The sequence below is a fragment of the Brassica oleracea genome, chromosome C8 (genome assembly GCF_000695525.1).
Source record: "Brassica oleracea var. oleracea cultivar TO1000 chromosome C8, BOL, whole genome shotgun sequence".
In the NCBI taxonomy this organism is placed as follows: domain Eukaryota; kingdom Viridiplantae; phylum Streptophyta; class Magnoliopsida; order Brassicales; family Brassicaceae; genus Brassica; species Brassica oleracea.
The window spans coordinates 33,375,159-33,401,115 of record NC_027755.1 but is presented as its reverse complement, the minus strand read 5'-3'; the positions used below and the strand labels follow the sequence as shown (position 1 = coordinate 33,401,115).

General features: G+C 37.7%; 6 protein-coding genes and 2 pseudogenes across 6 annotated transcripts; 5 read left to right on the top strand and 3 right to left on the bottom strand.

Moving 5' to 3' along the window:
* Positions 1-437: 437 nt before the first annotated feature.
* On the bottom strand, positions 438-1,700 carry LOC106311441 (annotated as a pseudogene).
* A 1,361-nt stretch (positions 1,701-3,061) lies between these two features.
* LOC106309233 lies at positions 3,062-5,083 on the top strand (annotated as a pseudogene).
* Positions 5,084-6,469: 1,386 nt separating this feature from the next.
* LOC106311949 (ocs element-binding factor 1) lies at positions 6,470-7,541 on the top strand. The gene has a single exon (XM_013749300.1). It carries the CDS (start codon positions 6,903-6,905, stop codon positions 7,326-7,328), a length of 426 nt encoding a protein of 141 aa, XP_013604754.1. The 5' UTR covers positions 6,470-6,902; the 3' UTR covers positions 7,329-7,541.
* Positions 7,522-8,247, bottom strand: LOC106311951 (calvin cycle protein CP12-2, chloroplastic). Its single transcript, XM_013749301.1, has one exon. The coding sequence runs from the start codon at positions 8,065-8,067 to the stop codon at positions 7,675-7,677; it is 393 nt and encodes a 130-aa protein (XP_013604755.1). The 5' UTR covers positions 8,068-8,247; the 3' UTR covers positions 7,522-7,674.
* Positions 8,248-8,430: 183 nt separating this feature from the next.
* On the bottom strand, positions 8,431-8,881 carry LOC106311952 (probable cytochrome c oxidase subunit 5C-1). The gene has a single exon (XM_013749302.1). The coding sequence runs from the start codon at positions 8,859-8,861 to the stop codon at positions 8,667-8,669; it is 195 nt and encodes a 64-aa protein (XP_013604756.1). The 5' UTR covers positions 8,862-8,881; the 3' UTR covers positions 8,431-8,666.
* A 785-nt stretch (positions 8,882-9,666) lies between these two features.
* LOC106307916 (protein trichome birefringence-like 6) lies at positions 9,667-11,750 on the top strand. The gene is made up of 5 exons (XM_013745008.1): positions 9,667-10,445; positions 10,516-10,708; positions 10,774-10,964; positions 11,061-11,219; positions 11,301-11,750. Exons 1-5 carry the CDS (start codon positions 9,874-9,876, stop codon positions 11,608-11,610), a joined length of 1,425 nt encoding a protein of 474 aa, XP_013600462.1. The 5' UTR covers positions 9,667-9,873; the 3' UTR covers positions 11,611-11,750.
* Positions 11,751-14,350: 2,600 nt separating this feature from the next.
* Positions 14,351-21,611, top strand: LOC106311907 (nodal modulator 1-like). Its single transcript, XM_013749235.1, has 27 exons — positions 14,351-14,526; positions 14,733-14,798; positions 14,887-14,973; positions 15,078-15,134; positions 15,204-15,268; positions 15,356-15,525; positions 15,702-15,763; positions 15,972-16,055; positions 16,219-16,378; positions 16,557-16,672; positions 16,776-16,904; positions 17,209-17,280; positions 17,360-17,455; positions 17,541-17,618; positions 17,787-17,915; positions 18,012-18,182; positions 18,309-18,512; positions 18,602-18,715; positions 18,801-19,036; positions 19,174-19,219; positions 19,303-19,551; positions 19,710-19,940; positions 20,066-20,157; positions 20,347-20,575; positions 20,672-21,028; positions 21,119-21,192; positions 21,281-21,611. The coding sequence occupies exons 1-27, from the start codon at positions 14,416-14,418 to the stop codon at positions 21,387-21,389; spliced, it is 3,594 nt and encodes a 1,197-aa protein (XP_013604689.1). The 5' UTR covers positions 14,351-14,415; the 3' UTR covers positions 21,390-21,611.
* A 1,662-nt stretch (positions 21,612-23,273) lies between these two features.
* Positions 23,274-24,359, top strand: LOC106311316 (probable WRKY transcription factor 68). The gene is made up of 3 exons (XM_013748516.1): positions 23,274-23,578; positions 23,668-23,814; positions 23,918-24,359. The coding sequence occupies exons 1-3, from the start codon at positions 23,274-23,276 to the stop codon at positions 24,357-24,359; spliced, it is 894 nt and encodes a 297-aa protein (XP_013603970.1).
* Positions 24,360-25,957: the final 1,598 nt, after the last annotated feature.

Sequence of the window (25,957 nt, the reverse complement as noted above, 5' to 3'; positions counted from 1 at the left end):
AAAGCTGATTTGGTTGAACATATATGGCGTAAATTTGGACGTGATGAATACAACAACTGAACTCAGATGCTTCTTTCAAATTATTCTCTTTTATTTTCGTAATCTTTCTTTTTATGTTTTTATTTTAAATCCTATGTTGAAAATGTTATCTTTTAATATGTTTTATTTAATAAATAAATTTTATCTTAAATTTTTTTTTTTAAGAACCCTTAATTAAGAAACTACCATTGGAGGCGCAAAATCGAACAGTTTCTTAACTAGAGTTTCTTAAGTCCACTAAGTACACTTATATAGTTAAATAATTATTAAGAAACTCTAATGAGTTTCTAAGGATAAAGATGCTCTTATTCCTCAAAAAGTGAAATTATATGACACCCAAAAAAAGGAAAAGAAATAGAAAATGATCTCAGAGGCCTAACACACGAACTGATTCGTACCTAGGAAGACATGTAGTAGCGTAGGAGTTTTCCCCCTATGATATTAGAGACACCAGCTCCTTTTATAAAACGGAAGAAGAAAGGAAAGCCAATATCGTAGAAACTATGGCAAGACATTGCAGACATCCCATAAGGAACTCCCTGCTCCTCCTCCTTCTTGGTGGCACTCAACTTCTTCTTCTCCTCCTTCGACCCTTTCAGCATCTCTGTTATTGTTGCAGGTCTTGATGACGAACATGTTTGACTCTCATTTCTAACTGGGAACGCGAGCAGCTTTTTAACCTCCTTGCGGCTTATGCTAAATCTCTCAGCTTTTACATCGTCGTACCACCCCAACACCACCTTGAAATTCACCTTATGTTGAAGCTTCCACTGAAACACGCCTTTCACCTTTCCCAGCTTCCATATCTCCATTACTGACTTAGTGCTCCGTCCGTATTGTAAACATCCATCAGGTGAATGAGCCAGAACATGTTCATCATTGTTGTGTATCTTCGGAAGCTTTACCAAACCGATTCGTTTCTCGTGACTGTTCGTGTCGTAAATAGCAACTCTCCCTCCCGTGGCATACCAATAGACAACTCCACCAATCACTCTCCCTCAACTACCTAGAATGAGAACCATAGGCTCGGGACAAGTCATCTCGGAGTAGGTCCAAGTGTTGGTTTCAGAGGAAAAGGTATCCACTTTCAACTTCGCATTTGGTTTGTTTACACAATCCGCGATGATGACCTTGTAGCTAAACGGACGATCCTCAACGATCAAGGACGTGCAATGGAATTCAAAGTGAGCTTCATGATGTGGAATCCGATGACGCCTCCGCGTGCTCTGATTCCACAAGAAGTAATCATTTGGATTTGGACTACAAAGGATAAAACCGTTTGAAGAATCAACGTAATGTCCGAGCTGCTTCAACGATTTGATTTCATCACCTAAGATATTTTTTTTAAAGGAAGCGAGTGGTGAAACTCAAAGGGGAGGGCGACGAAGTTCGTATTTGAAGCTTCCAGATTTCTTCGTCTTGCAGATGAAGAAGCCTACGAGTTTAGACATCCGTTTCCATTTGGTTAGGTAAGTGCAACGGAAGAAAGGGTCGGAGATGATCTGAAGCCATCGCTTTGATACCAGGATCAGCTTGTAGACCGTTTCGGGTGGCAACAGGAGAAAAATCTCAGACATAATGTCATCGCTGTTTATAAATTGATCAACGCTCAAATCAAACATGTTCCCAAAACTTGTTTTTAACCTCGGAGAATAAGACATTGCTGCATAAGTAACCAAACGAAAACAAATATCAAATTTAACAATCGGCATTAACATCAAAGAAGACAAAACCCTTTTTTATTTATTTTACCAGTGTATATGAATGAACTCCAGCTGGAGTGCCCGCCCCTGGGTTCGAGCCTTGGCCACTGCGGAATTTACATGTGGGCTGCAGCACCCGAGACCGAAGACCGTTATACGGTGAGCCAAATGATGACGCCCTGGCAGCGTCCATGCTCACTTCGGTCTCTAGTCTGGACCAATTCGGTGGGGCTAGGATACTCGGTTAGCAAAAAAAAAAAAATATGAATGAACAAAAAAGGAAACTTTTCTGAAACCCTAAGACCAAATTTATATATAAAGGATCGAGCAAGGGTTGTGAAGCCAGAATCGTTACTTTCATAAAAGGTAAATACTTACGTGTTGCTGATGGAGAGCGAAAGAGAAGAGGGGAGAGAGGCTTTGTGACGTCGAACAGTGGATGATGCAAAGCATGCAAAGTTTTGACGATCATATATACACTGTCCTCATGATGGATGATACGTCGTTTCTTATTGCGCGGAACAGTTGGGTTAAAAGGCTAAGCCCATTATAAAGCCCACGAGCTAAACAAGATAATTGCATTAAAACCAGTTGCAAGCCAAACCAATTCGAACCCAGAAATTATAACCGAAACCAAAACAATCTTGGTTTAACTCTGTAACTTTGCCTACGAGCCTAATTTCCTCTAACCAAAACAATTAGAAAGCCTACGAGCTAATTTCTCAAACTCTGTAAATCAGGGACAATTTCTTAACAAATTTGTGGCAACAGAATGATGTAATCATCACGTCGTCATTTAGTAAACAATAAAGAACAATGTAGTACGACCTGGTGTAATAAAAGATATGGGATGTAAAGGGCCGAAATTCACCTGGTGTAATAAAAGAGAGGAAGGTTTAATCTGTAAGAAGCTTGACCGGTTTCTTGTAAATGAGGTCCGGCTACATAAGCGAGATACATCATATGGTGTGTTTGAGGCAAGTGGATGTTCTGATCATCTAAGAGGAAGGTTTCATTTGCAAGCAGATGCAATGGGGAAGCGTACACCGTTCAAGTTCACGAATGCGGTTACAGATTCCCTGGATTTTCTCAAGATGATAGAAGACTATTAGAAAGATACTCAGCCATTGCTTCAATCAACCTCGACACTGTTTCGGTTCTCAAAGTACCTTAAAGCTCTGAAACCTTTGTTTAGAAGACTGAGTAAAGAAAAGCTAGGAAAACTATCGGTGAAGGTTATATAAGCTTATAAAGATCTCCGTGAGAAGCAAGAAAGATTGTTCAATGGACCTACTGAGGAGACTATTAAAGATGAGTTGATGGCGGCTGAGAGATGTCAACGAATCTCAGGCATAGAGGAAAAGGTATTAAAGCAACGATCTAAGATGCATTGGTTGCAGTTGGGAGATGGAAATAATAAAGTCTTTCATAATGCAGTGAAGATAAGGGAGACGAGAAATGCTATAAGAGAGATTAAGTGTCCATCTGGGGTTGTTGTTACATCGCAAGAAGACATAAAAATTGAAGCGGAGCGATTTTTCAATGAGTTTCTATCATATCAACCGCCAGATATTCAAGAAATTTCAGTGGAAGAGATACAACAGATAGTGCCATTTCGATGTTCTAGTGAAGAGAGTGCTCAGTTGGTTAAGACAGTTACGAGTGAAGAGATCAGAGAAGTGTTGTTTCGGATGCCAAGCAACAAATCACCAGGCCCGGATGGTTATACTACGAAATTCTTTAAAGCGTCTTGGAGCATTATTGGTCTGGATTTTACTACAGCAGTTCAATCCTTTTTCAGTAAAGGCTTTCTCCCAAAAGGATTAAACACCACCATCCTGGCTCTGATTCCCAAGAAAGACATTGCAACCGAGATGAAAGATTACAGGCCAATCTCGTGTTGCATCATCCTCTATAAAGTGATTTCCAAAATCATAGCAAACAGGCTCAAAGGTACTCTTCCAAGCTGCATTTTTTCTACTCAGTCAGCGTTTGTAAAGGACAGGTTGTTAGTAGAAAATCTGTTACTAGCTACGGAAGTAGTCAAAGATTACCATAAGGAGGATGTTTCACCAAGGTGTGCAATGAAAATCGACATTGCGAAGGCGTTTAACTCAGTTCATTGGCCTTTCCTGTTGAATACCTTGAGAGCATTAAATATTCCGGAGCAGTTTGTACATCGGATTGAACTGTGTGTTTGCACCCCTTCTTTTTCAGTCCAAGTAAATGGAGAATTGGCAGGGTTTTTTCAGAGTAAAAGGGGGTTGAGACAGGGTTTTGCTATGTCGCCATACCTTTTTGTCATCTGTATGAATGTTCTATCTCATCTCCTTGATTGAGCAGCGTCTCAGAAAGTTATTGAATATCATCCTAGATGTCAAAATATCATGTTAACGCATCTGAGCTTTGCAGATGACTTACTGGTATTCAGTGATGGCACAAAGCGATCCATTGAGAATGTTCTAAAAATATTTGAAGACTTTGCTGCAATGTCAGGTCTAAAGATAAGCTTGGAGAAGTCTACACTCTACACAGCTGGTTTATCTGAAGCTCAAGAAGGCGATATCCTCACTTGCTTCCCGTTTGCATCAGGAAAGTTACCGGTTCGCTACATGGGCCTTCCCCTGCTTACCCGGAGAATGACTATAAATGATTATATGTCGTTGGTTGAGAAAATTAGAAAGCGGATGAGTTCTTGGACAGGAAGGTTCTTGTCTTATGGAGGGAGATTGCAACTTATCAGTTCAGTGATCACAAGTATGGCAAACTTCTGGATGTCAGCTTTTAGAATTCCTGGTAGCTGCTTGAAGAAAATTGAAAGCTTGTGTTCGGCGTTTCTTTGGTATGGACCGGAATTAAAAACGAGTAAAGCTAAAGTAAGTTGGAAGGATGTCTGTCTTCCTAAGCTGGAAGGAGGATTGGGGATTAGACCACTCAAGGAAATAAATATAGTCCTTGGTCTGAAATTGGTATGGAGGCTATTCTATTCTCGGTCGTCCTTTTGGGTGAAATGGATTTACTGTTATCAGATAAAGAAGGGCTCCTTTTGGTCAGCGAAAAATACTGCTAATGGCTCCTGGATGTAGAGAAAGATCCTGAAACTTAGAGAACTTGCCAAAACATACATAAGAATGGAAGTCAATAACGGCAAACACACATCTTTTTGGTATGATTCTTAGTCCCATTTGGGATATCTTAAGAGTCTGTTGGGAGATAGAGGTACAATTGATCTTGAGAACATGGAAAATGCTTTATTAGTGGATGTATTGGCTAGTCATCGCAGAAGACGGCATAGATTGAGAATCTTCAACGAGATTGAAGATGAAATTGATAAGCTATGATCTAGAGGTAGTCAAGAGGAGGATGTACTGTATTGGAGGAAAAATTCAGAGAGGTTTACTACTCAGTTCTCTACAAAAAATACATGGTTGCATTTGCGTTAGTCGAGACCAGAATGTACATGGAGTAAAGGGGTGTGGTTTACTCAATCTACGCCAAAGTTTTCATTTCTTGTATAAAGTTTTCATTTCTTGTATGGGTTGCCATAAGAAACAGACTGCAAACTTGTGATAGGATGCAGCTATGGAATCCTACAATAGATACTATGTGTGTGCTGTGTCAAGCAAATCAGGAGTTTTGCCAGCATTTGTTCTTTGGATGTAGATATTCGGCCCAAGTCTGGAAAGTTCTAGTTGGAGGCATCATGAAAGAAGCATTTACTCTGAACTGGAATGACATTCCTTATCCGGTATGCTTTCCAAGCTTTAGTTCATAGCATATGGCGAGAACGTGATTGGGGTAGACATGGGGAGCAGTCAAAAAATGAACAGGTTCTGATCAAATGTGTTGATAGAACAATCCGGCTGAAGCTGCTATCGGTTAAAGGGAAGGGGAAGAAATATTTTGAAGAAGGTTTATGTACTTGGTTTGGAACAAGAATACAAGACTCAATTCAGCCATAAATTGGTTAGAATGGAACTGAAGCTCTGGTTTCAAACTTGTTTATGATTACAAATCAAACAATAGAAGCATTTGATGTAAATATGTTTTGATTGAATAAAATTTTACATTCATTAAAAAAAAAAAAAAAACTATGTTGTTGACTTTGGTTATAATTAATACTCATTTCGTTTACAAAAGATCAATGTTTTAAAATTTACACATTTTTTAATAAAACATATTAAAATTTAAGTATAAATGCATAGTTTTTTGTAATTTTATATTTATTATATTTTTAAACCAATAAAATTTTAAGAAATGCAATTAATATTCTTGAACTTCGTAATTTTTCATTACTAGTTGACGAAAGTATATTGAAAATATAAAATATGTAATTTTTTGAAACAAAAGTTTTTTTATAGAATATTGTCAAGAATGGGGGAGTAATAGTTTTATATAATCCATTATTCTACGGTGAGGAATTGTGTCATCTGTGTGTTCCACATTGCTTCAAGCCTTTAACATGTGGAAAATTTCAAAACAAAGCAAGAGTAAGTCCACCAAATACATTATGATATTTTCTTAGGAGGCATCTTCTTGGAATATTCCATCCATGAAAGGACGGAGAAACAAACGTGCTAACCTTAATAAAAACTCCAGCTGGCGTCACAGCTAACGTCAATCTCCAATTTAGATTATCTTCCTTTTTAAAATTATTAAAAAATTAATTGAAAAATCTTTCGCCAGCTCATCATCACCATCTCCTCCTCCTTTAAAACGACCCCTCGGGGTAACGTTATCGCCTTCTTTCGTTTCGCCTTTGATCTATACCCTTTTGTTTTATTTTCGTTTTCTCTCTCGATCAGCTAAGCCTTGATCTGATAATCTCTTTCTCGCTTTTCAAAATCATCTCCTCCTTCGTTTGATTCTGCTCTGTCCTCTGTTGATTTTAGATCTAAGATCTAGTAATGATTCTATGAGCTGCTCAATTCTGTTTCGTCGGATTCGCATTGTACACTCTTTCTCCGTCGTTTACCTCTACTACACTTACGTCTTCTCATGAACTACTAATCGTCTCAGATCTGATTTTGTTTAGCTCTCTCTCGAATAAAAGTTTTCTTTTTTTCTTCCGTTCGATCTAACTGATTCTTTGATAGATCAGAGTAATCTAGAAGAAATATATTATATTAAATTTTGGTGAGAATAAAAAAAAAAAAGTCAATGGGGTCGTTGCAAAGGCAGACAAGTCCTGATTCCGACAACGATCCGAGGTACGCTGCCGTCACGGACGAGAGGAAGAGGAAGAGAATGATCTCCAACAGAGAGTCAGCTCGGAGATCGAGGATGAGGAAGCAGAAGCAGCTCGGCGATCTCATCAACGAGGTGACTGTTCTCAAGAACGATAACGCCAAGATCACCGAGCAGGTCGATGTAGCCACGAGGAAGTACGTTGAGATGGAGTCGAGGAACGACGTCTTGAGAGCACAAGCCTCGGAGTTGACGGAGAGGTTGAGGTCGCTGAACTCTGTGCTTGAGATGGTTGAAGAGATTAGTGGCCAGGCTTTGGATATTCCTGAGATTAACCCTTGGCAGGTTTCTTGTCCGATGCAACCGATTAGCGCTTCTGCTGATATGTTTGATTGCTGAGGATTGATTACTCATTTGTCTTTGTCCTTGTGTGGTGGTGTTTCGAGTTTTGTTGAAACTAGAGTCAATGGTCTGTGTGTCATCTTTATAATATATTGTTTGTCTTGTTGGTGTTGTTGTAATCCTTCTAGTGTCGTCTATTGGATAAGATAAAGTTTGTCATGTAATTTGTTTTTTTTTATGTGTTTCTTAATGTATTCAAGCTTTGTGTTATATGATTTCTTATGAATCTTGCCAAATTACAATGTTTATAGAGCTCTAAGACAGCTTTAGCATCATATAGCATTACTAAACTGAATGGAACAAAGATTTGTATATAATATATTGATGGGGTCCTGGAACATGATTAATCATAAGTACGACACTCGTTAGTCTCGGGATTGTCTTTGCAGTATTCCTCCAAAGGGTCGGAGCCTTCAGCTTTCTTCTTGTCTCTAGCGTGGCTAGCTGCTGCGCTAAGCTCCTCGACCTCGTCCCAAGCAGCTACGCACTCTCCGCTCACTGGATCGCCGGCACAAGTCTCCTCTGCGTCCTTAATGCTCTTCTCCACTTTATCGGATATTACTCCTTCTGGAGCTGATTTGACCGGCCTAAAGCTCACCAAACGGTTCGTTGTTCTTGAACCAAGATTCCACGGGTTGTTCAAAAGGACAGGACAAGCGAGACGAGCAGGTCGGTTCTCGCTGGTGATGATGGCACGTTGGGTTGCTATGTTAAGGCTAGTAGCTATAGTTGCCATCGTTGGGTGAAATAAAAGATACAGGCAGGCTCTGAATGATTTTTGTGATACATTTAAGATAAATGGAACGAACGGATATATAAAGTGTACATGAATTTAGTTCTGTGAACCTGATTTCTTATCTTCTCTTAATCAGCCAAAGAGCTACACGTGCAGGAATGCTCTTGAGATATTTTTCTTTGTTCGATATAGAACTACGAAATGTTCATTTTTTGTGTGTATAGGCTTATAGCCATCCAAGCCGTTTTCAAAGAATACCACTGCCATCAGATATTTTATCACAAAAAGTCATTCATAAATTTAGAATTAAAGACGAGAAAAGAGAACATCTAACTTGATAAGATAACGGAGACGATGATAGTGGAAGAAAAATGAAAGCACCTGTTTATTTAAAGAAAAGTCAAGAAAGCTGTCTGAAATTGAACAGTGGAGCACAGTAGCATCCATGTATCTTCCGGAAAACAATACGTTTTTTTTTTTAACAAATCCCCAAAAATCCGGTCTCAGATTTGTTGTTTATTTCGCAAGTTGTCAAGAAACCATAAAATAACATAAAAATAAAGACCGACAACATTTGAGAGTGGTAGTTGTTGAATTCACTACTCTTCAGGGTGGACAACGCTGATCTCACCCCTCTCAAGCAAGTCATAGAAAGCTCTGGTCTTCCTCTGCTCGTTCCAATGATGCATCTTCCAAAGACCACCAGCAGCTAAACCGAGTGCCAAACCGATAACTAACTCCTTCACCACACTCGGGCCTTTCAGTGTGGCATGCGCAACCCTGTGTCCCGCCATTTCAACCTACCACAAATTCTCTGCACAGATTCAAAGTCATTACCATAATTTGAAAACTTCATAATCCTTGCGAAGCTAATAAAGCTACAAACGTTATTTAACAAACACTAAACATCTCTTATTATATTTACACATACACAAAATCTTGGATCAAATATGAAACGAGTCTAAACACACACACACACACACAACCCTGATATTGGATAGTACACAGATTCCAGAAACTGTAAAATACGAAATGAAACTGGCTTTTCCATAAGAAACTGATTAATTCTTCAAAGATCGATACCGCAAGAGATACAATTCGATTCAAACCCAATAAATCTAAATTTCGATGCTAATCACATGGATCTCCAGAAACCGATCCGAATCTGATGAAGTCAATATCCCCTCAAAAAATTATAAGGAAACGAGAGTTTTCAAAGGAAGAATATGGGATCTTACCGAGTCTTAATCGCGTAGATGAGCGAGAGAGAGAGAAGCAACACGAACGAAACTACGGAAGCAGAGAGAAATGAGAGAATCCAATCACTCAGTCCTCTTCTCCATCCTTCCCTTATTGGGCCTAGTATGGGCTTAAGAAAGCTCAACCGTATGGGCTTAATGGCGTATTGTATACATATAAATTAAATATTACAGGGGCGTTTATGGAAATTAAAAAAATGGCCATTGGAGGCTCGTGTTCCTTGAAAACCTCCAGCGAAAATGAGAGTTTGTCCCACCACGCTAATAATCCAAATCCAATCTGTCATACGACACTTAAAAACTACTATTCCAAAACCTGACTTTAAATTGTCATTATCTCTCCCCCTTTTCTCAATGACTGTTCGTTAATTATTGAATTTTTCATGAGCTCACGAGAGAGTTTGTAAGAAAGTCATTATCATCCCTTTACCGAATCTGTTCCTACTCTCAACCACCGTTTTCTCCTCACACTGCATTGCATTTTCAAATTCACATAATGTTTCTTCACTAAAGTCCATTTCAGTTACAGAGAGTGTGTGAGAGAGAGATGGAGAGACAAAGAAGCTTCTCCATCAAGTCCACAAGCGTCTTCTTAGCATTAATTATCACAACAATCTCTTCCGCCGTTATTTTCTTCACTTTCTTTTCCACTTCCTTACTCAAATCCAACTCTTCAAACGCTAACAACTTCCAAATCGATTTGAGCCCTGTCGCATCCATTACCGAGACTACCACCAACCTCCACATCTCCGATTCTTCAGTTTCTCCTCCACAAAGTCCGATTCTGATCTCGACCCATTTCAGCCCGCCCGAAAACACTTCCGGGTCCGCGAAAATTCCAGATTTTGAGAAGAAGACACGCGGCGAGGTTTCATCAGTCAAAGTGATTGAACTCCCGAGCAAAATTGGCGAAGAGAGGAAGAAGAAGAAGACAAATAAGAGAATCTCTCAAGAGTGCGATGTAACGAACGGGGAGTGGGTTTACGACAGCGACCTTCCATTGTACACGAACGCGTCTTGTCCGTTTATCGACGAAGGGTTCGCTTGTCAGAGCAACGGAAGGTTGGATCTTGATTACATGAAGTGGAGATGGGAGCCTCGTGATTGTGATGCGCCAAGGTTACCTTCTTCTTTCTTTCTTTCAAGTTTTGTTCTTTTCCTCTTGGGTCTTATATGTGGTGGAGTTTAGGTTCAATGCTACAAATATGCTGGAAATGATAAGAGGGAAAAGGCTAGTGTTCGTTGGAGATTCTATCAATAGAAACCAGTGGGAATCTATGCTTTGTATGTTGTTTCAAGCTGTTAAAGATCCCAAGAGAGTCTACGAAACGCATAGCCGGAGAATCACTAAAGAGAAAGGGAACTATAGCTTTCGTTTTGCGGTAAACATCTATAATCTGATGATCATTTATATCTGTGATGTTATTTGATACTAATACATGTTTAGGATTACAAATGCACCGTGGAGTTCTACGTTACTCATTTCTTGGTTCGTGAGGGTAAAGCAAGAGTTGGAAAGAAGCGAAGAGAAACGCTAAGGATTGATGCTATGGATCGAACCTCTTCGAGATGGAAAGGTGCTAATATCTTGGTGTTCAATACAGCACATTGGTGGTCTCATTACAAAACCAAGTCCGGGTCAGTGTTTTTTTTTTGGTACTGAATCAAAGAAAGACATCAGAAGAAACACTGGAATGGAAGATTCTTGACTGGTTTAGTTTTTGAGTTTTGCAGGGTCAACTATTACCAAGAAGGAGACTTGATTCATCCGAAGCTCGATGTATCAACCGCTTTCAAGAAAGCTTTGCAGACTTGGTCATCATGGGTTGACAAAAATGTCGATCCAAAACGAACTCGAGTTTTCTTTAGAAGCGCAGCACCTTCTCATTTCAGGTCTTTTTCCCCCATCTATCCTCTGGTTTCGAAGACCTCTTTGTTCTCCATTCATCATCTTTGTATTGTTTCTTTGGACAGTGGAGGAGAATGGAACTCAGGAGGTCACTGCAGAGAAGCCAAGAAGCTGTTGAACCAAACCTTCAAACCGAGTTACTCCAGCAAGAACATCATTGTTGAGGAAGTACTCAAGCAGATGAAAACACCCGTCACTCTCTTGAACGTTAGCGGTTTATCTCAGTACAGAATCGACGCTCACCCTTCTATCTTTGGAGCAAAACCAGAGAACCGACGATCACAAGCTGTTCAAGATTGCAGTCATTGGTGTCTCCCTGGTGTTCCTGATACTTGGAACCACTTTCTTTACCTCCATTTGCTCCATAAACGATAGTTACCAAAGTTACAAAATAACAGCTTAAACATTACTTCTTCACAAGTTTGTTTAATAGTTCAATCTGGTTTTAACCAAATCAGACCAAAACAAAAGATGAAAACCAAATTTAAGATAGAAAGAAAGAAATAAGCCAGACTTTTTTGTGGTGTAACTTTAACTAAACAAAAATAAATAGGGCATGTTTTCTTGCTATAACTTGTCACACAAGGCTACAGCACCAAAACCTACTATAAAATTTTGATAAATTATGTTTCTTACTACGTTGTTTTATTGTTCGTCATTGATAATGTTATTGTAGGTATAATTAGGGCTGTGACGGATCCGGATATCCGGATCCGGATCCGGATCCGTCGGATCCGGATCCGGATCCGTCGGATCCGGATCCGGATCCGTCGGATCCGGATCCGGATCCGTCGGATCCGGATCCGGATCCGTCGGATCCGGATCCGGATCCGTCGGATCCGGATCCGGATCCGTCGGATCCGGATCCGGATCCGTCGGATCCGGATCCGGATCCGTCGGATCCGGATCCGGATCCGTCGGATCCGGATCCGGATCCGTCGGATCCGGATCCGGATCCGTCGGATCCGGATCCGGATCCGTCGGATCCGGATCCGGATCCGTCGGATCCGGATCCGGATCCGTCGGATCCGGATCCGGATCCGTCGGATCCGGATCCGGATCCGTCGGATCCGGATGTTATTTTACCATTAAACGTTTATTAGGATTTATAATTTGTGATATTTTTAAAATATGATTTTTATTGTTATAATGTATTGAATACAGCATAATACTGAAGATAATGGCTATCAAAAACCAGACTGCACAGCAGTTTTAAATTAATAAAAACTAGGTGTTGTACCCGCATATACGAGCATAACCATTTAACAAAATTTAAACATACATTATTTATTTTAAAATCATCACTTTTTTTAATTATATTACCTCCAATTATATTTTAGGAAAATCTCCAAAAATCTTCATCGACGTTAATCTTATCACCAAATTTTATATTGTCACGTTTAAGTATATCTTTCGTAGAAACATATTTTCCTCGAAATGAAACTATATGATATAATATTTTTTTTGTCTAAACATTTTTATACTAAAAACTGATAAGATTATTGTTGGTAACTACAATTATATTTACCTTGATAAATATATAAAGATATATATATATATATATATATATATGTATGTATGTATGTATGTATGTATATATATCATCTTTTATTGAATTTGGATAATAGCAGATTAATTAATATTTTTTAGATAATGATAATATATAATTAAATTTTGATTTACTCAATTATTATTTATGCAAGTTTAACTTTTATTTTTGGGTGATTTATTATTGTATATGCATATCTAAATATATTATGAATAAATATAATTATCTAATTATTAAGCATTATAAATATAATTATTCATTAAATGTAAAATGACTCTAATTACTCTAGTTTTTAATGCGATAGTTCAGATCAAAAATATCAATCAGAAACTAATAATATCACAATTTTATATTAGAGTATATTTGTTTAATTAACTAACTAATACAATCTGTGAATTTGTATCATTACCAGAACCAACCAATTGAGCAAGTCGGTAAAAAAGTTCATGCCATGTTCTAATTTTGAGCTCATACATTTTTCATTTACTCAGGATTCACACAAATAACGTCCATAAGACCAAGAACTTACATGTACACAATTCACTATAGGTTTTTATTTTTAGCTATTGAGATAGAGAATCTAAGGGGGTCAACAACGTGAAAGTCTACTTTTGGTACTGCATAAAATAATAAACAAATAAAAAAAACCAAGGTGAAAAATAATAAACGTACGTAGAACATAAAACTTCTATGATAGAAGAAATACTTCCAATTTACAAAACCTAGATCTAACGTAAGAAAAAAAACACAACAAAAGAATACACACATCAAAACAAAAGCAAACAACTAAGAACAACGCTCCTTGATTTTAGATCTTCTCCTTCTTCTTGTTCTTGGACAAACCGAAACCCAAAGTCCAAAAATTCATATAACAAAATAGTGATGGTACAAACTAAAGGAAACTCAAGTAAAAAAACACAAGAGAATACAATTATATTTATCTACACAATAGAATAATCCTTCTTTTATTTCCATAGCCACTGAAAAACAAGATATAAGATTCAATACGAACAAAACCACAAATAATCACATAATAAAAAAATATACATAAGATAGCCGAAGCAATAGAAAGTCACTCAATATGATATAAACTAAACTAAAATCTAAAAAATAAGAGATGAATAGGTTTTATAATAGGTTTTAAAAAATAACAATTGGTTAAATATGTATATATTATAATCTAGCAACATCATACAACTATTTATTAAGTAAAACTATTAACTATTATTATTAAGCATATGATAAATAACCAAAATTACTTAAATTATAGAAAACATGACAAATAAGCATAATAACCTAAAACTATGGAGAACATGACAAATCAGCAAAATCATTTCATAAATAATAGTATAGATAATTGAAGAGTAAAATTCTATTAAATTAAACCCATATATATTCACTATTAGCAAAAATGTAAACAGGTATGCAAATCTTATAATAGGACTAGTGGGCTAATAATAATAGCCTATTATTTTGCTTTTAATGGGCCTATTAATTTTGAAAAAGCCCATTAACTCCTCAAGAGTCCAAGGACCTTATTATAAACTCTTTTGGATCCGTGCTCCATTGACGAACTACAAACACTCTTTCAACCATTAAGCTCCGGTGACCGGAGCTTCAGATCGGGAAAAATGGCGGCGAATACGAAGCTTCTACATCCTCTGATCGTCTTCCTCATCGCGACCTCCACCGTCTACGGCGTTTCCGCGGATTTGATAAAAGGCTGCGGTGGTTTTGTCGAGGTTTATCTCTCTTTCTTTCCCCGATTCGTTTTATAGCTAGTTCTGCACGGTTTCTGATCGATTACTAGAGAGTGTGTGAGATCCTTGCTTGGAATCTAGATTCAGTTTAGTTCAATGGTTTTAGTACTGAGTAGTACGATCCGATCTGGATTTTTTTTCGGGTGGGATGTATATTAATTAACGCCGATGAGTTACTAAACGTGCAGGCGAGTTCGTCTTTGGTCAGCTCTCGGAAAGGAGCAGATGGGAAACTTGATTATTCTCACATCACGGTAAGCATTCTCTATCTGTTGACTACAAACTTTTTAATTTTCTTTCGCTGATTTATTTCTTTTTTTTTGCTCCCGTTCAAATGAAAAGGTTGAACTTCAAACAGTAGATGGATTGGTGAAGGACAGTACACAGTGTGCCCCTAATGGCTACTATTTCATCCCTGTCTATGACAAGGTATTAATCAAACACCTTATCTTTCTTTGGCATGGGGTCGGTTAATGATGTATTTGTTGAATGAATCAGTGTTTTAAGTGAATTATATGCTTTCTTTTTCGTAGGGTTCATTCACTCTCAAGATTAATGGACCTGAAGGATGGTCATGGAGTCCAGATAAGGTTTGTCTGTTCTCATCTTTTCAGACACCAAACTTGTAGCTAGATCTGATATAAATTTTGGCGTGGCAGGTCCCTGTTGTCGTTGACGACTCTAGTTGCAACAACAATGAGGATATTAACTTCCGCTTCACGGGGTTCGTTTTTTAGTTCATGAGTTTGTGGTTAGCAGCTCATTCTTATTTCTTTTAAATTCTCTTATTGTACTCGTTTATATATTGCAGTTTTACATTATCCGGTAAAGTCCTTGGAGCTGTTGGTGGGGAGAGTTGTATGATTAAGAATGGAGGCCCTGCTGATGTCAATGTTGAGTTACTGTCTTCTGATGGAGATCCCATTGCTTCTGTTCTCACATCGTCAGATGGGAGCTACTTGTTCAAGAATATTATTCCAGGTAAGGAGTCTCATTAAGCATTCATCATAGGTGTCCCTGTTTTCTGTATTACCTTTTTTTAATTCTGGCCTTGCATTGAAATTGGAAGTTTCCCATATTGTAGCATCAAATGATCAAGTGCATGTTTTCCAGGTGTTTTGTGATAATCATATTTCGAGTCTTCTGATTGGTTGCAGGAAAATACAGTATCCGTGCATCCCATCCAGAACTGCAAGTTGAAGTTCGCGGTTCAACAGAGGTTACCATCTTTTTTGTTTTGCCTTTTCTTTGATTAGCGTTTCCATTTAAAATTCTTCTGACGAACCTTTTGGCATTTGATTGTAATACACATGTCCTTCCCTACTCGATTCTTTTCTATTTATCTGTTATTTTAGTACATTTGGCCTAGATTTATTTATTTATTCATTCTGCATGCTAATAGTTGAAGTATCTCTGGTTGCCTGTAGGTCGAACTTGGATTTGCAAATGGCTTGGTGGATGACATATTCTTTGTCCTTGGTTATGATCTCAAGGGATCTGTTGTTGCTCAGGTGATCCCTCTATTCAGTCTATTGCTCTGTTTTATTTTTTCTTTTGATGTTAGAAACCTCCTTCCGGCCTCTGCCTTCGTGGTTAGGTTCCTCTCCATCAAGCGCTTGTAGAGTATTCTCGGTTATGAGCGTTTGATAGTATTCATTTTGTTTCCTTTTGTAGGGAAATCCAATCCTGGGAGTTCATATATATTTGCATTCAGATGATGTTTCCATGGTAGATTGTCCCCAAGGACTTGGTGACGCTTCTGGAGAAAGGAAGCCTCTCTGTCATGCTGTATCTGATGCGGACGGAATATTCAGTTTCAAGTCCATCCCATGTGGTATTGTCGAATTATCCACTATCATTTTGTCTGATGAATTCTGCATTGTGCAATACAAGTTAAATGACAATTGAACAAGTTAAGGACATTTGAAATTCTGGTTGCATGATCCAAGTTTAAGGTGCTCTTATTTTCTATTGGTCTACTTTTTTATCACTTGGATTTTTGTTGTCCTCAGGAAAATATGAACTGATACCGCATTATAAGGGCGAGAACACGGTCTTTGATGTTTCACCTCCTGTGATGCCTGTTTCTGTAGAGCATCAACATGTCACTGTTCCCACAAAGTTTCAGGTTTGACAGAATAACTGCAAACTTTTATAAATCTCTCTGTTTATGTGTTTGGACTATGCTTACATGTTTCTTCCTTTAAATATTGAACTGGATGCTCCTTCAGGTAACAGGATTCTCCATCGGGGGCCGAGTAGTTGACAGTAACTTAAAGGGAGTCGAGGGCGTTAAAATCATAGTAGATTATAATCTAAGATCTGTCACGGACAATGAAGGTTATTACAAGCTTGATCAGGTATATAATATATTTAAATGATATTTCAGTGTACATACTTCAAACCTTGTTACAGTTGTAAGCCTGATAAATTGGTTGCGAACTTCTCCTAGCGAATGTTTCAAGGCTGCTATAATCTCGAGTAAATGAGTTGGCTAGAATGCTGAATTCTCTGTACCAAAAAAGCAAACGTTATAGTTCTTATATATTTCAAATATTTGCCATCTGGTTCTCTTTCCTCATTCGCTCAATCTTTTTTATCTTGTTGTCGTGATCACTCATTTAGACAGCACGGATGTAATGTAATGTTGGTTAAACTCTTTAGGTTACATCAAATCAATATACGATACATGCAGCCAAGGAGCATTACAAATTCGACAAACTGAAGAAGTTCATGGTATCAGTCTCAGTTATTTTTCTTCATCTGTGGTGTGCTAAATTAATTGCTCAATAACTTATTAAACTTTTTTGGTTAGGTCTTACCAAATATGGCTTCACTTCCAGATATCAGTGCCGTGTCTTATGATGTCTGTGGTGTGGTGCGAATGTTTGGTTCTGGTCACAAGGCAAATGTAAATTCTTGTTCATATTTGGGCATATGTAGCACCGTTGTTATTTATATCTCATATGCTGAACTTTTCAACATTTTAAATCCAGGTAGCTTTGACTCATGGACCCACAAATGTCAAACCGCAAAAGAAGCTTACAGATGAGAGTGGAAAGTTCTGCTTTGAGGTTTGTTGACCCAAAACATTTATCTCTAGTAAATTCACTAGCAAAAATTAACTTTATCATGTTGGCCCCCTTGAATCTTTAGAGAGTTTTTTTCCGGCTTATGTGGGTCCTTGCTGCTTTATATTTGTGGATGAATTCTCTGTTTCTTAAAAATCATGTATATTCCAGGTTCCACCAGGCGAATATAGGCTGTCTGCTTTTGCTGCAACACCAAAGAGTGCTCCTGAACTTCTGTTTTTGCCAGGTTATATGGATGTTTCCGTCAAAAGTCCATTGTTGAACATTGAATTTTCTCAGGTAATTTTCTGTGAATGAAACCACTCTCTTAGAATTGTCTTTATGGAAATATACATTTTAACAGCCCTTTTTCACTCCTTCTGGGGGTTAATGTAGGCCCGAGTCAATGTGCATGGTTCTGTTACGTGCAAGGAGAAATGTGGTCCGTCTGTCTCAGTGGCGCTTGTGGGAGCAGCTGGCGATCGTGACAAGAAGACAGTTGTTTTAACCGATGAGAGCAGTCAATTTCACTTTTCAGACATATTGCCTGGAAAGTATAGAGTTGAGGTGGGCAGTGCGTGGTTTAATCTCAATTTCTTTTCTCCTCGTGGATACTTCGGTACGAGATGGAGAAAAAGTCACATTACTAGCTAAATACATTCATATTTTCTTGTCATATTTGATTTATTATAGGTCAAAAGCATTTCACCGGAAGCCATATCTGGGGAAGACACTTGGTGCTGGGACCGTAGCTCCATTGATGTGAATGTCGGGACTGAGGATATTAAAGGGATCGAGTTTGTCCAGAAAGGTTACTGGATTAATATTGTCAGTACTCATGAGGTGGATGCTAAAATTGTTCATCCTAGTGGGTCACCTACTAATTTGAAAATCAAGGTAGTCTTTGCCCTGTGGATTCTCCATAGCTTTTGCTGTATCGAAACTTTATCAAAACTAATTATTTGCTTCATTTGTTGTATTTACAGAAAGGTTTGCAGAAAATATGCGTTGAGTCACCTGGAGCGCATGAGCTTCAGCTTTCTGACTCCTGCATATCCTTTGCGAGCAATTCAATAAAGATAGATGTCTCAAATCTACAGGTTTTAGTTCGTAATTTTGTTTCTTTTGTTTAAATATTTTTTGGCTCGTCCTTTGTTGAGCATCTATATGCATTTCTCTCTGTAGCCTATTCATCTGAGAGCAGAGAAGTATCTCATCAAAGGTTTGATAAATGTGGAGTCTAGATCAACCGAGATTGAATCTGAGTTGCCAGAGAGTTTCATTGTTGATATGCAAGACGAGGAAGGAAGAGTTATCAACAGTATTTCTGCCAAACATGCATCGGTTGGGAGTGGCGTGTACGAGTACTATACATGGGCAAAGCTTGGTGAAAAGATTAGCTTTGTTCCTCGGGATTCTAGGTATGATATTCTAATTATGTTATCTGAGGATCTGTGAACTACACTTCAAATGTTTGGGTGCTTGCATTTGTCTTAAATTTCTTTGAAGCTATTATTTATTTCGAGTTACTTCAGCTACCGCTGTTTTGCTGTTTCAGGGGTAACGCGGAGAAGAAGATGTTGTTTTATCCGAAAGAGCTTCGTGTAAGTATAGACTAGAATTAATGCTCGCGATAAAGGATTCTATAACGGGCACACTCAAACTTACTTTATGTTTGTTCTAATAGGCGGTAGTGTCAAATGATGGTTGTCAAGCTGCTGTTTCCCCGTTTAGTGGTCGACCTGGTCTTTACATACAAGGATCCGTCTCTCCTCCTCTTCCCGGTGTCAACATTAAGGTCTCTGCAGCAAAAGACAGCCTTATTTCTTCACTTAAGAAAGGTGAAGTAGCTGTTGAAACAAGCACATCGCCAGATGGCTCTTTTGTTGCTGGGCCTTTGTATGATGATATACCATATGACACCGATGCTTCAAAGGTTGGTGTATATTACTGATAGATTTTCATGTGCATATAAATAGACGTTGAGATTATGCTTTGCATCACTTTTGTAAGCTTAGGATAGATCTCATGCACTTTCACTCGCATTCAGTTGTTTTGAAATAATGTGCTCCTGATCGTGGTTGATACATGCAGCCTGGCTACCATATTAAAAGACTAGGACCATATTCCTTCTCCTGCCAGAAGCTTGGCCAGATCTCTGTGCGTGTTTCTTCAAAGGACAACGCCGAGACATCAATCCCTCCATTGTTGTTATCATTGAGTGGCGATCATGGTTACAGAAATAATTCTATTTCTGGCGCTGGTGGACTCTTTGTATTTGATAGCTTGTTTCCTGGAAATTTCTACTTGCGCCCCCTTCTTAAGGTAACTAACCAATTCCCTCGTCTTAGTAAAGCACTGTCTGGAATCATATGACTGCCAGAACGCGGAAACATAAATGATGTGTTCTTTCCTGAGATGAGTTATCTAATTTACATATGTTTGGTCAGGAATATTCTTTCAAGCCCTCAACACTGGCAATAGAACTGGGTTCTGGGGAGTCCAGTGAAGCTGTCTTTGAGGCTACTCGTGTTGCCTACAGGTTTTAATCTATTTTAAATATTCATCTATTAGATTGTAAACTCGTTTATCTTTGTTATCAGTACATTCTGATTCAAGATGTTCAGATTCTTGGTCTTAAACCGCCATTTTGCTGAACCATTCTCTTGCATTCCGCTAAATCTTTTTTTTTTTCTGTAACAATGTATATATCTTGTCTATTCCTTTGCAGTGCAATGGGTAGAGTCGCTCTCCTATCTGGCCAACCACAAGAAGGCGTTGCAATTGAAGCTCGCTCTGATTCCAAAGGATACTATGAGGAGACCACAAGTGATATTGATGGAAATTACCGTCTGAGAGGGTTACATCCAGGTGCAACATATGTAATCAAAGTATCGAAAAGAAATGGTTTAGGCAAGAATAATATCGAACGTGCATCTCCAGAGTCTGTTTCTCTTCAGGTTTGTTTATGATTCTCCATAACATTTCATTCTCATCATCCCTGCAGTTTCAACAACAGAGATTTTACCTGACATTTCTTCATCTTCTTCTTATAGATTGGTTATGAAGATATCCACGGGCTCGACTTTTTGGTCTTTGAACAACCAGAAACGACCATATTAACATGCCATGTAGAAGGAAAACAGCACGAAGAAATAAACACTAACCTGCTAGTGGAAATCAAATCAGCCAGTGATGTATCTAAAATAGAGAATGTATTTCCGCTACCACTTTCCAACTTCTTCCAAGTCAAAGGCTTGTCCAGAGGTAAGCACCTTGTGCAGCTTAAATCCAACCGTCCTTTAGGCTCCCATAAAGTAGTGTCAGAGATCATCGAAGTGGATTTCGAGACAAATGCTCAAATCCATGTCGGTCCACTTCGGTACAGCATCGAGGCAGATCAGCAGAGTCAGGTAAACTATATAATATACACACAAACAGTCTTCCACATTTTAAAACTTCCTTTTCTCAATGCGATTTTGATTTGTGTATGGTGGTTTCAGGAAGTGACTCCTGCAGCTATATTGCCACTGGTTACTGGCATTGCGGCAATTGCTCTGTTCATCAGCATCCCCAGGTAATCTATAATTTATTTGTAAGGTTTTAGTATATGATTACTGAGTAATGCGAAATAAATTGACATGCTTTTATTTTTTTTTAAAAAGGTTGAAAGACATCTACCAGTCTACGGTTGGGTTTTCGGCTCCCGGGTTCACAGCATCATCTACCAAGAGAGAACCTCGAAAAGCTGTTGCTAGAAAGAAGACCTTCTGAAGCATTCATCTTCTTCGGTTACTTCTCTCTTTCTTTTTTGTTCTTGTTATGTATATCGGTAGAGTGAATTATTCAAAACTTTTCCGAATTCAGAACTCCTCTCTAGTCCACACATTTCGAAATCTAGAGAAACACTTTTTGCATCTGTTAATTTAGTCTTTACTTCGTTTTTACTATTTCAGTTTTTTTTAAGTTATTTATTCAAGATCAAAGTTATGAACTCTGGTGATGGTAATCAAAATCAAGGTTATGCAGTTGGTTTGTTTTACATGACTATGGACTTTGCCATGGACAATCACCAGTCTATGCAAAATGGATAACTCATTTGGTTGACGTTGTTTTACTTGGAGATATCAAACACTACTAAAAATACCTTACCAAAATGTTACACCAACTGCCTTCGCGTAGTACTCAAATGTTACATCGTTGATTTGTTTGTTGATTTTTTTTCGTAACCGAATCAATACTCTTAAAATCTGAGAGAGTAAGACATTTTTTTTTTAAACACACTTATATTAATTCAAACCAAGAGGGTTAGGTGAGAGCCATAAAAGGCTTCAACTTCCAACAAACATTGTTTTGCTAGTCTATCAGCAATAAGGTTTCTTTCTCTAGGAATCCAAGAGAAATTGATTACATCAAAGGAGCTAGCCAGCTCGCAAATATCTGCAACTATGCCATAGATTTCAGGTTTCCGAGCGCCTGAATTGATGGCTGTGATGAGTTGAGAAGAATCCGATTCACAAATCACCCGCTTCACTCCTATCTCCCTGCATTTTGTCAGAGCATCTCGCATTGCAAGTCCTTCAGCCTATAGGGCAGAGCCTACGAACAAGAGAGTAAGACATTTAGCGGTCGGAAATAAGAATTCGTAATGTACTTTACATGTGAAAGAATGTGAGAAGAGCAGAATCATGGAACCATGCAAAAGCAGAGCTAACATTACAAGCATATTAATCGGCGTTAATCAGTCCACATACATGCGTAACTTTTTATTATTTTCTCACCTTTCGTGAAAAGAATATATACGAAATCGAGAAAGAAAAGAAATACAAAGCCATATACTCATTTGTACATAGAAAACAATTTTGAAGTTTGCAACAAAAATAGGGACGAAAATCAAACTATACCTTTTACTTTTTTTCATCGGGATCACCATTCCCTTTACTATCTTATTCAATATTGCGGTGATTTGCTTTGGGTCCCCCAACAATACTTTTTGTTTTGTTTTGTGAATCTTTATATTAGGATTTGTTTTTTATTCTTTTCTGTTTTGTGAATCTTTATATTAGGATTTGATCCAAAAAAAAGGATTTGTTTTTTATTCATATAGAATCAGTGCAGCTGTTTGATGGTATAAAACAAAACAAATGCAAATTTAATTATTTGTTATAACATAAATAGTATGACGGGTTCAGTACTTCAGTGTATCCACAATACGTAACAAGTATAGAAGAATCTTGCAAAATACACACAATACAGTGCGATATAGTTTTAAATCAAAAGCGAGATCCAACTATCCAATCCAAGTAAGTAGTAGTAGCATCATCTTTGTGTATTCAAAACGTAATTATAGTAGTCTACTTATTCCTTTAGTCTTTCACGCACGTAAAAGCTCGTTCACACGATGTAACCCCCTGTTAAAGGCTGAACCGGTCAAAACCTAACCTTCTTGTGAGAATACCGTTTAAGACATTGCCCACCTGTAAATGCCGGTCAGCGTTCCATGGCATTTATTTAGCAAGAACCCATGTTTAGTTACCTCAACTCTCCCCCAAATCTCACTCTCTTTCTTTACTTCTTTTTTGTTACTTTCTGTCTAGAGCAGATCTCTGTCTTTTTTTTTAAATTCTTTACTGGTTGATTTTTGTGTAAAAGAAAAAAATGGAGAAAACTGGTGCTGGGATGGCATTTTCCAACTTAGGGCAAACGAGAGTTGACCCGTCGTTGTCAGATTCATCGTGGGAGAGGTATCCGGTGGGGTTCATGGAGTTACTAGGCGTTCATCATCAAGACAGCTCTCGTTATGCCTTGTCCCATATACCGCCGATGCAGCTAACGGCAACACCTAACCCGTCGTCGCCCATCTCATATGCTTTGTGCGAAGCTGTGACCGGAGAGGAAAACAATAGATACTACCAGGAACATGAAGATGACGAAGAAGAACAGAAACACAAGAGAAATAAGCGGTGAGTTTTGGTTTTCCCTTCCTCAAATTTTTTTGTCCTTAAAAAAGAAAAAAAAAGGCTCATAGCTAGAAACTTGGGATTATATATAGGTTTAAATCAACGAGGAGTAGTGAACAGACGAAAATGAAAGCGCCAAGAGTGTCATTCATCACGAAGAGCCTAGTTAATAACCTAGACGATGGTTATAAATGGAGAAAATACGGACAAAAACCTGTCAGAAACAGCCCTTTTCCTAGGTAAGCTTTAATTAATCTTCATGCTTTGTGTGTTCTTGTGATGATTATTTTTAAAATCTTGCGAGATTTCTAACTTTAATGAGTTTTTTTGCTCTTTGGCAAGGAGTTACTACCGTTGCACAATATCTTGTTGTAACGTGAAGAAGAGAGTGGAGAGATCATTCACTGACCAAAGCTGTGTAATCACAACCTACATAGGTCAACACACGCATCCTAGACCACTCATCTTGTCTAGACAAGGCAGCTTTGGTTCTGATGGCCCAGCTTCTGAGTCCTACTTTGACGTGACCCCTACACTCCCTTCTCAGCTTCACCAGCCTTTCGATTACAACAACCATCATCAACACCAAAGTCAAGGGTTGTATCTTTTTGGAACCGAGTACCTTAGCAGACAAGAAAAAGAACTTAATCATGACGATGAATATGATGATCATTTGATTAAGACGAGTCGAACTCAGGATCTGCTCGATGGAGCTGGTTTAGTCAAAGACAATGGCCTTCTTCAAGATGTTGTTCCAGCTCATATCATCAACGAAGAGTATTAGTTAATAGCCTAATGAAGTAGCTAGCTAGCTAAATTTTAATTTTTTAAATTGCCAACAACGAAAAAATGTCATCTTGTATGAATCGTGTAGATGTAAAAGTTTCCAAAATCTTTTAATGTTAGGATTATGTGATACACTTGTATTTGATCATGATGAGTTTTAATTGAGATTTCTTTAATTTACAGTACCCGTTTGATCTTGGATCAAACCACTAAACTTGTTTATTAAAATTAATGTTAAAAAGTTTTCTTCGTATCTCTTACTTAGTTTTCTAGTTCGGTGTATAGATAGTACTAAAGTGATATGGAACCATGATAAATAAGATTTCGGGAGCAATGCTATATGTTCTATCTAGGGTTTGAAGTTTTGTTTTCCATGGAGAAGAAACAATTTATTATGTTGACGATTTATTTTGAAACACCTTGACGATAAATCTAAATGTAGAAATTATTAGTTAAAGATTGATTTTGTTACTGCAATTAATTTCTGATTAATAACAGAACTTTGTGATGAGTTTAATTAGTGTGGCAAATTAAACCAATGCAGTTATATGTTACATACAAGGGACATACTATCGTGTATGGAAAAGGAAATGGGAAGGATCAGTTTACGTGAAGAAAAAGGAAAAGGATTCACGACTTGTATATCATGATTACCCTATACTGTGAACGTTGAAAAAATAGTTTGCACTGTCAACGTCATTTGCTATTTTCATCTTTAACGTTTTCTTTTCGATTATTTATTTATTTTGTTCATGGTTTCTTTAAAACCAAAAAAATCAAATTCTAATCTTACCTCTAATAAATTATTTATACTTTATACTATGATATATAGCTTCTTTTGTTTTGTTTTCTTTTGTTCAAATACTCAAATTTATGTTTGTTAAAATTTGAGATTCCTTCCGTCTTCAAGCTTTTTGGAAGTAGACTTAAAGATCTTATTTGAATTAGGAGTCACTACTTTTTTTTTCTTGAACACCTAGGAGTCACACACTCACACTATATTTATAGAAATGTTTGGTTTCATCACCTCTCTCCCCACATGTCACCCAGTTGATCGTATCACATGGTCTCCAGACAGCAAAAAACAAACAAAGCAAAATGACTAGTAGTACGCATAAAATCTCGTCATATTGTCATATAGACCATATTGTTGTTTATCATGCAATTAAATACGTGTAATCTTATAGATTTGTATATTTTGCGCGGGTCCAAAAATGCTGGAGTTGCATAGTAGAAGCAATATACAATTGCTTTTTCAAGTTCATACCCAAGCCGAGATATGTTTCGAGAGCAGAATGTGTGAATTATTAGATTTGGTTTGACAATGTAATTAATTAATTAATGGTTAACTAAACTGTTGATTAAGTATTCATGTCCCCATTTTTTATCAAGCTAATAATATGTGTGTTGAATGTGCAAACTCTTGTTTGAAAACACTATTAGAAAATTATTTGAAAAATGGAATGATTATTCCTTGCTATTAATTTTAATAATTATAAGATTATGTGGCATGCTTTTGATTGATATTCCTGCCCATCTTCAAGAAATCAATATGAATATGTATTTTTTTTTGTTAAACCCGAGGGTATTCTAAAC

Excerpts from the sequence above, each read along its gene's own strand:
- LOC106311949 (XM_013749300.1), top strand. The coding sequence starts at position 6,903 with ATGGGGTCGTTGCAAAGGCAGACAAGTCCTGATTCCGACAACGATCCG.
- LOC106311951 (XM_013749301.1), bottom strand. The coding sequence starts at position 8,067 with ATGGCAACTATAGCTACTAGCCTTAACATAGCAACCCAACGTGCCATC.
- LOC106311952 (XM_013749302.1), bottom strand. The coding sequence starts at position 8,861 with ATGGCGGGACACAGGGTTGCGCATGCCACACTGAAAGGCCCGAGTGTG.
- LOC106307916 (XM_013745008.1), top strand. The coding sequence starts at position 9,874 with ATGGAGAGACAAAGAAGCTTCTCCATCAAGTCCACAAGCGTCTTCTTA. Across the intron at positions 10,965-11,060 it reads CATTACAAAACCAAGTCCGG|GGTCAACTATTACCAAGAAG; the intron begins GTCAGTGTTTTT and ends TGAGTTTTGCAG. Across the intron at positions 11,220-11,300 it reads GCAGCACCTTCTCATTTCAG|TGGAGGAGAATGGAACTCAG; the intron begins GTCTTTTTCCCC and ends TTCTTTGGACAG.
- LOC106311907 (XM_013749235.1), top strand. The coding sequence starts at position 14,416 with ATGGCGGCGAATACGAAGCTTCTACATCCTCTGATCGTCTTCCTCATC. Across the intron at positions 14,527-14,732 it reads GCTGCGGTGGTTTTGTCGAG|GCGAGTTCGTCTTTGGTCAG; the intron begins GTTTATCTCTCT and ends CTAAACGTGCAG. Across the intron at positions 14,974-15,077 it reads TCATCCCTGTCTATGACAAG|GGTTCATTCACTCTCAAGAT; the intron begins GTATTAATCAAA and ends TCTTTTTCGTAG.
- LOC106311316 (XM_013748516.1), top strand. The coding sequence starts at position 23,274 with ATGGAGAAAACTGGTGCTGGGATGGCATTTTCCAACTTAGGGCAAACG. Across the intron at positions 23,579-23,667 it reads AAACACAAGAGAAATAAGCG|GTTTAAATCAACGAGGAGTA; the intron begins GTGAGTTTTGGT and ends GATTATATATAG. Across the intron at positions 23,815-23,917 it reads AGAAACAGCCCTTTTCCTAG|GAGTTACTACCGTTGCACAA; the intron begins GTAAGCTTTAAT and ends CTCTTTGGCAAG.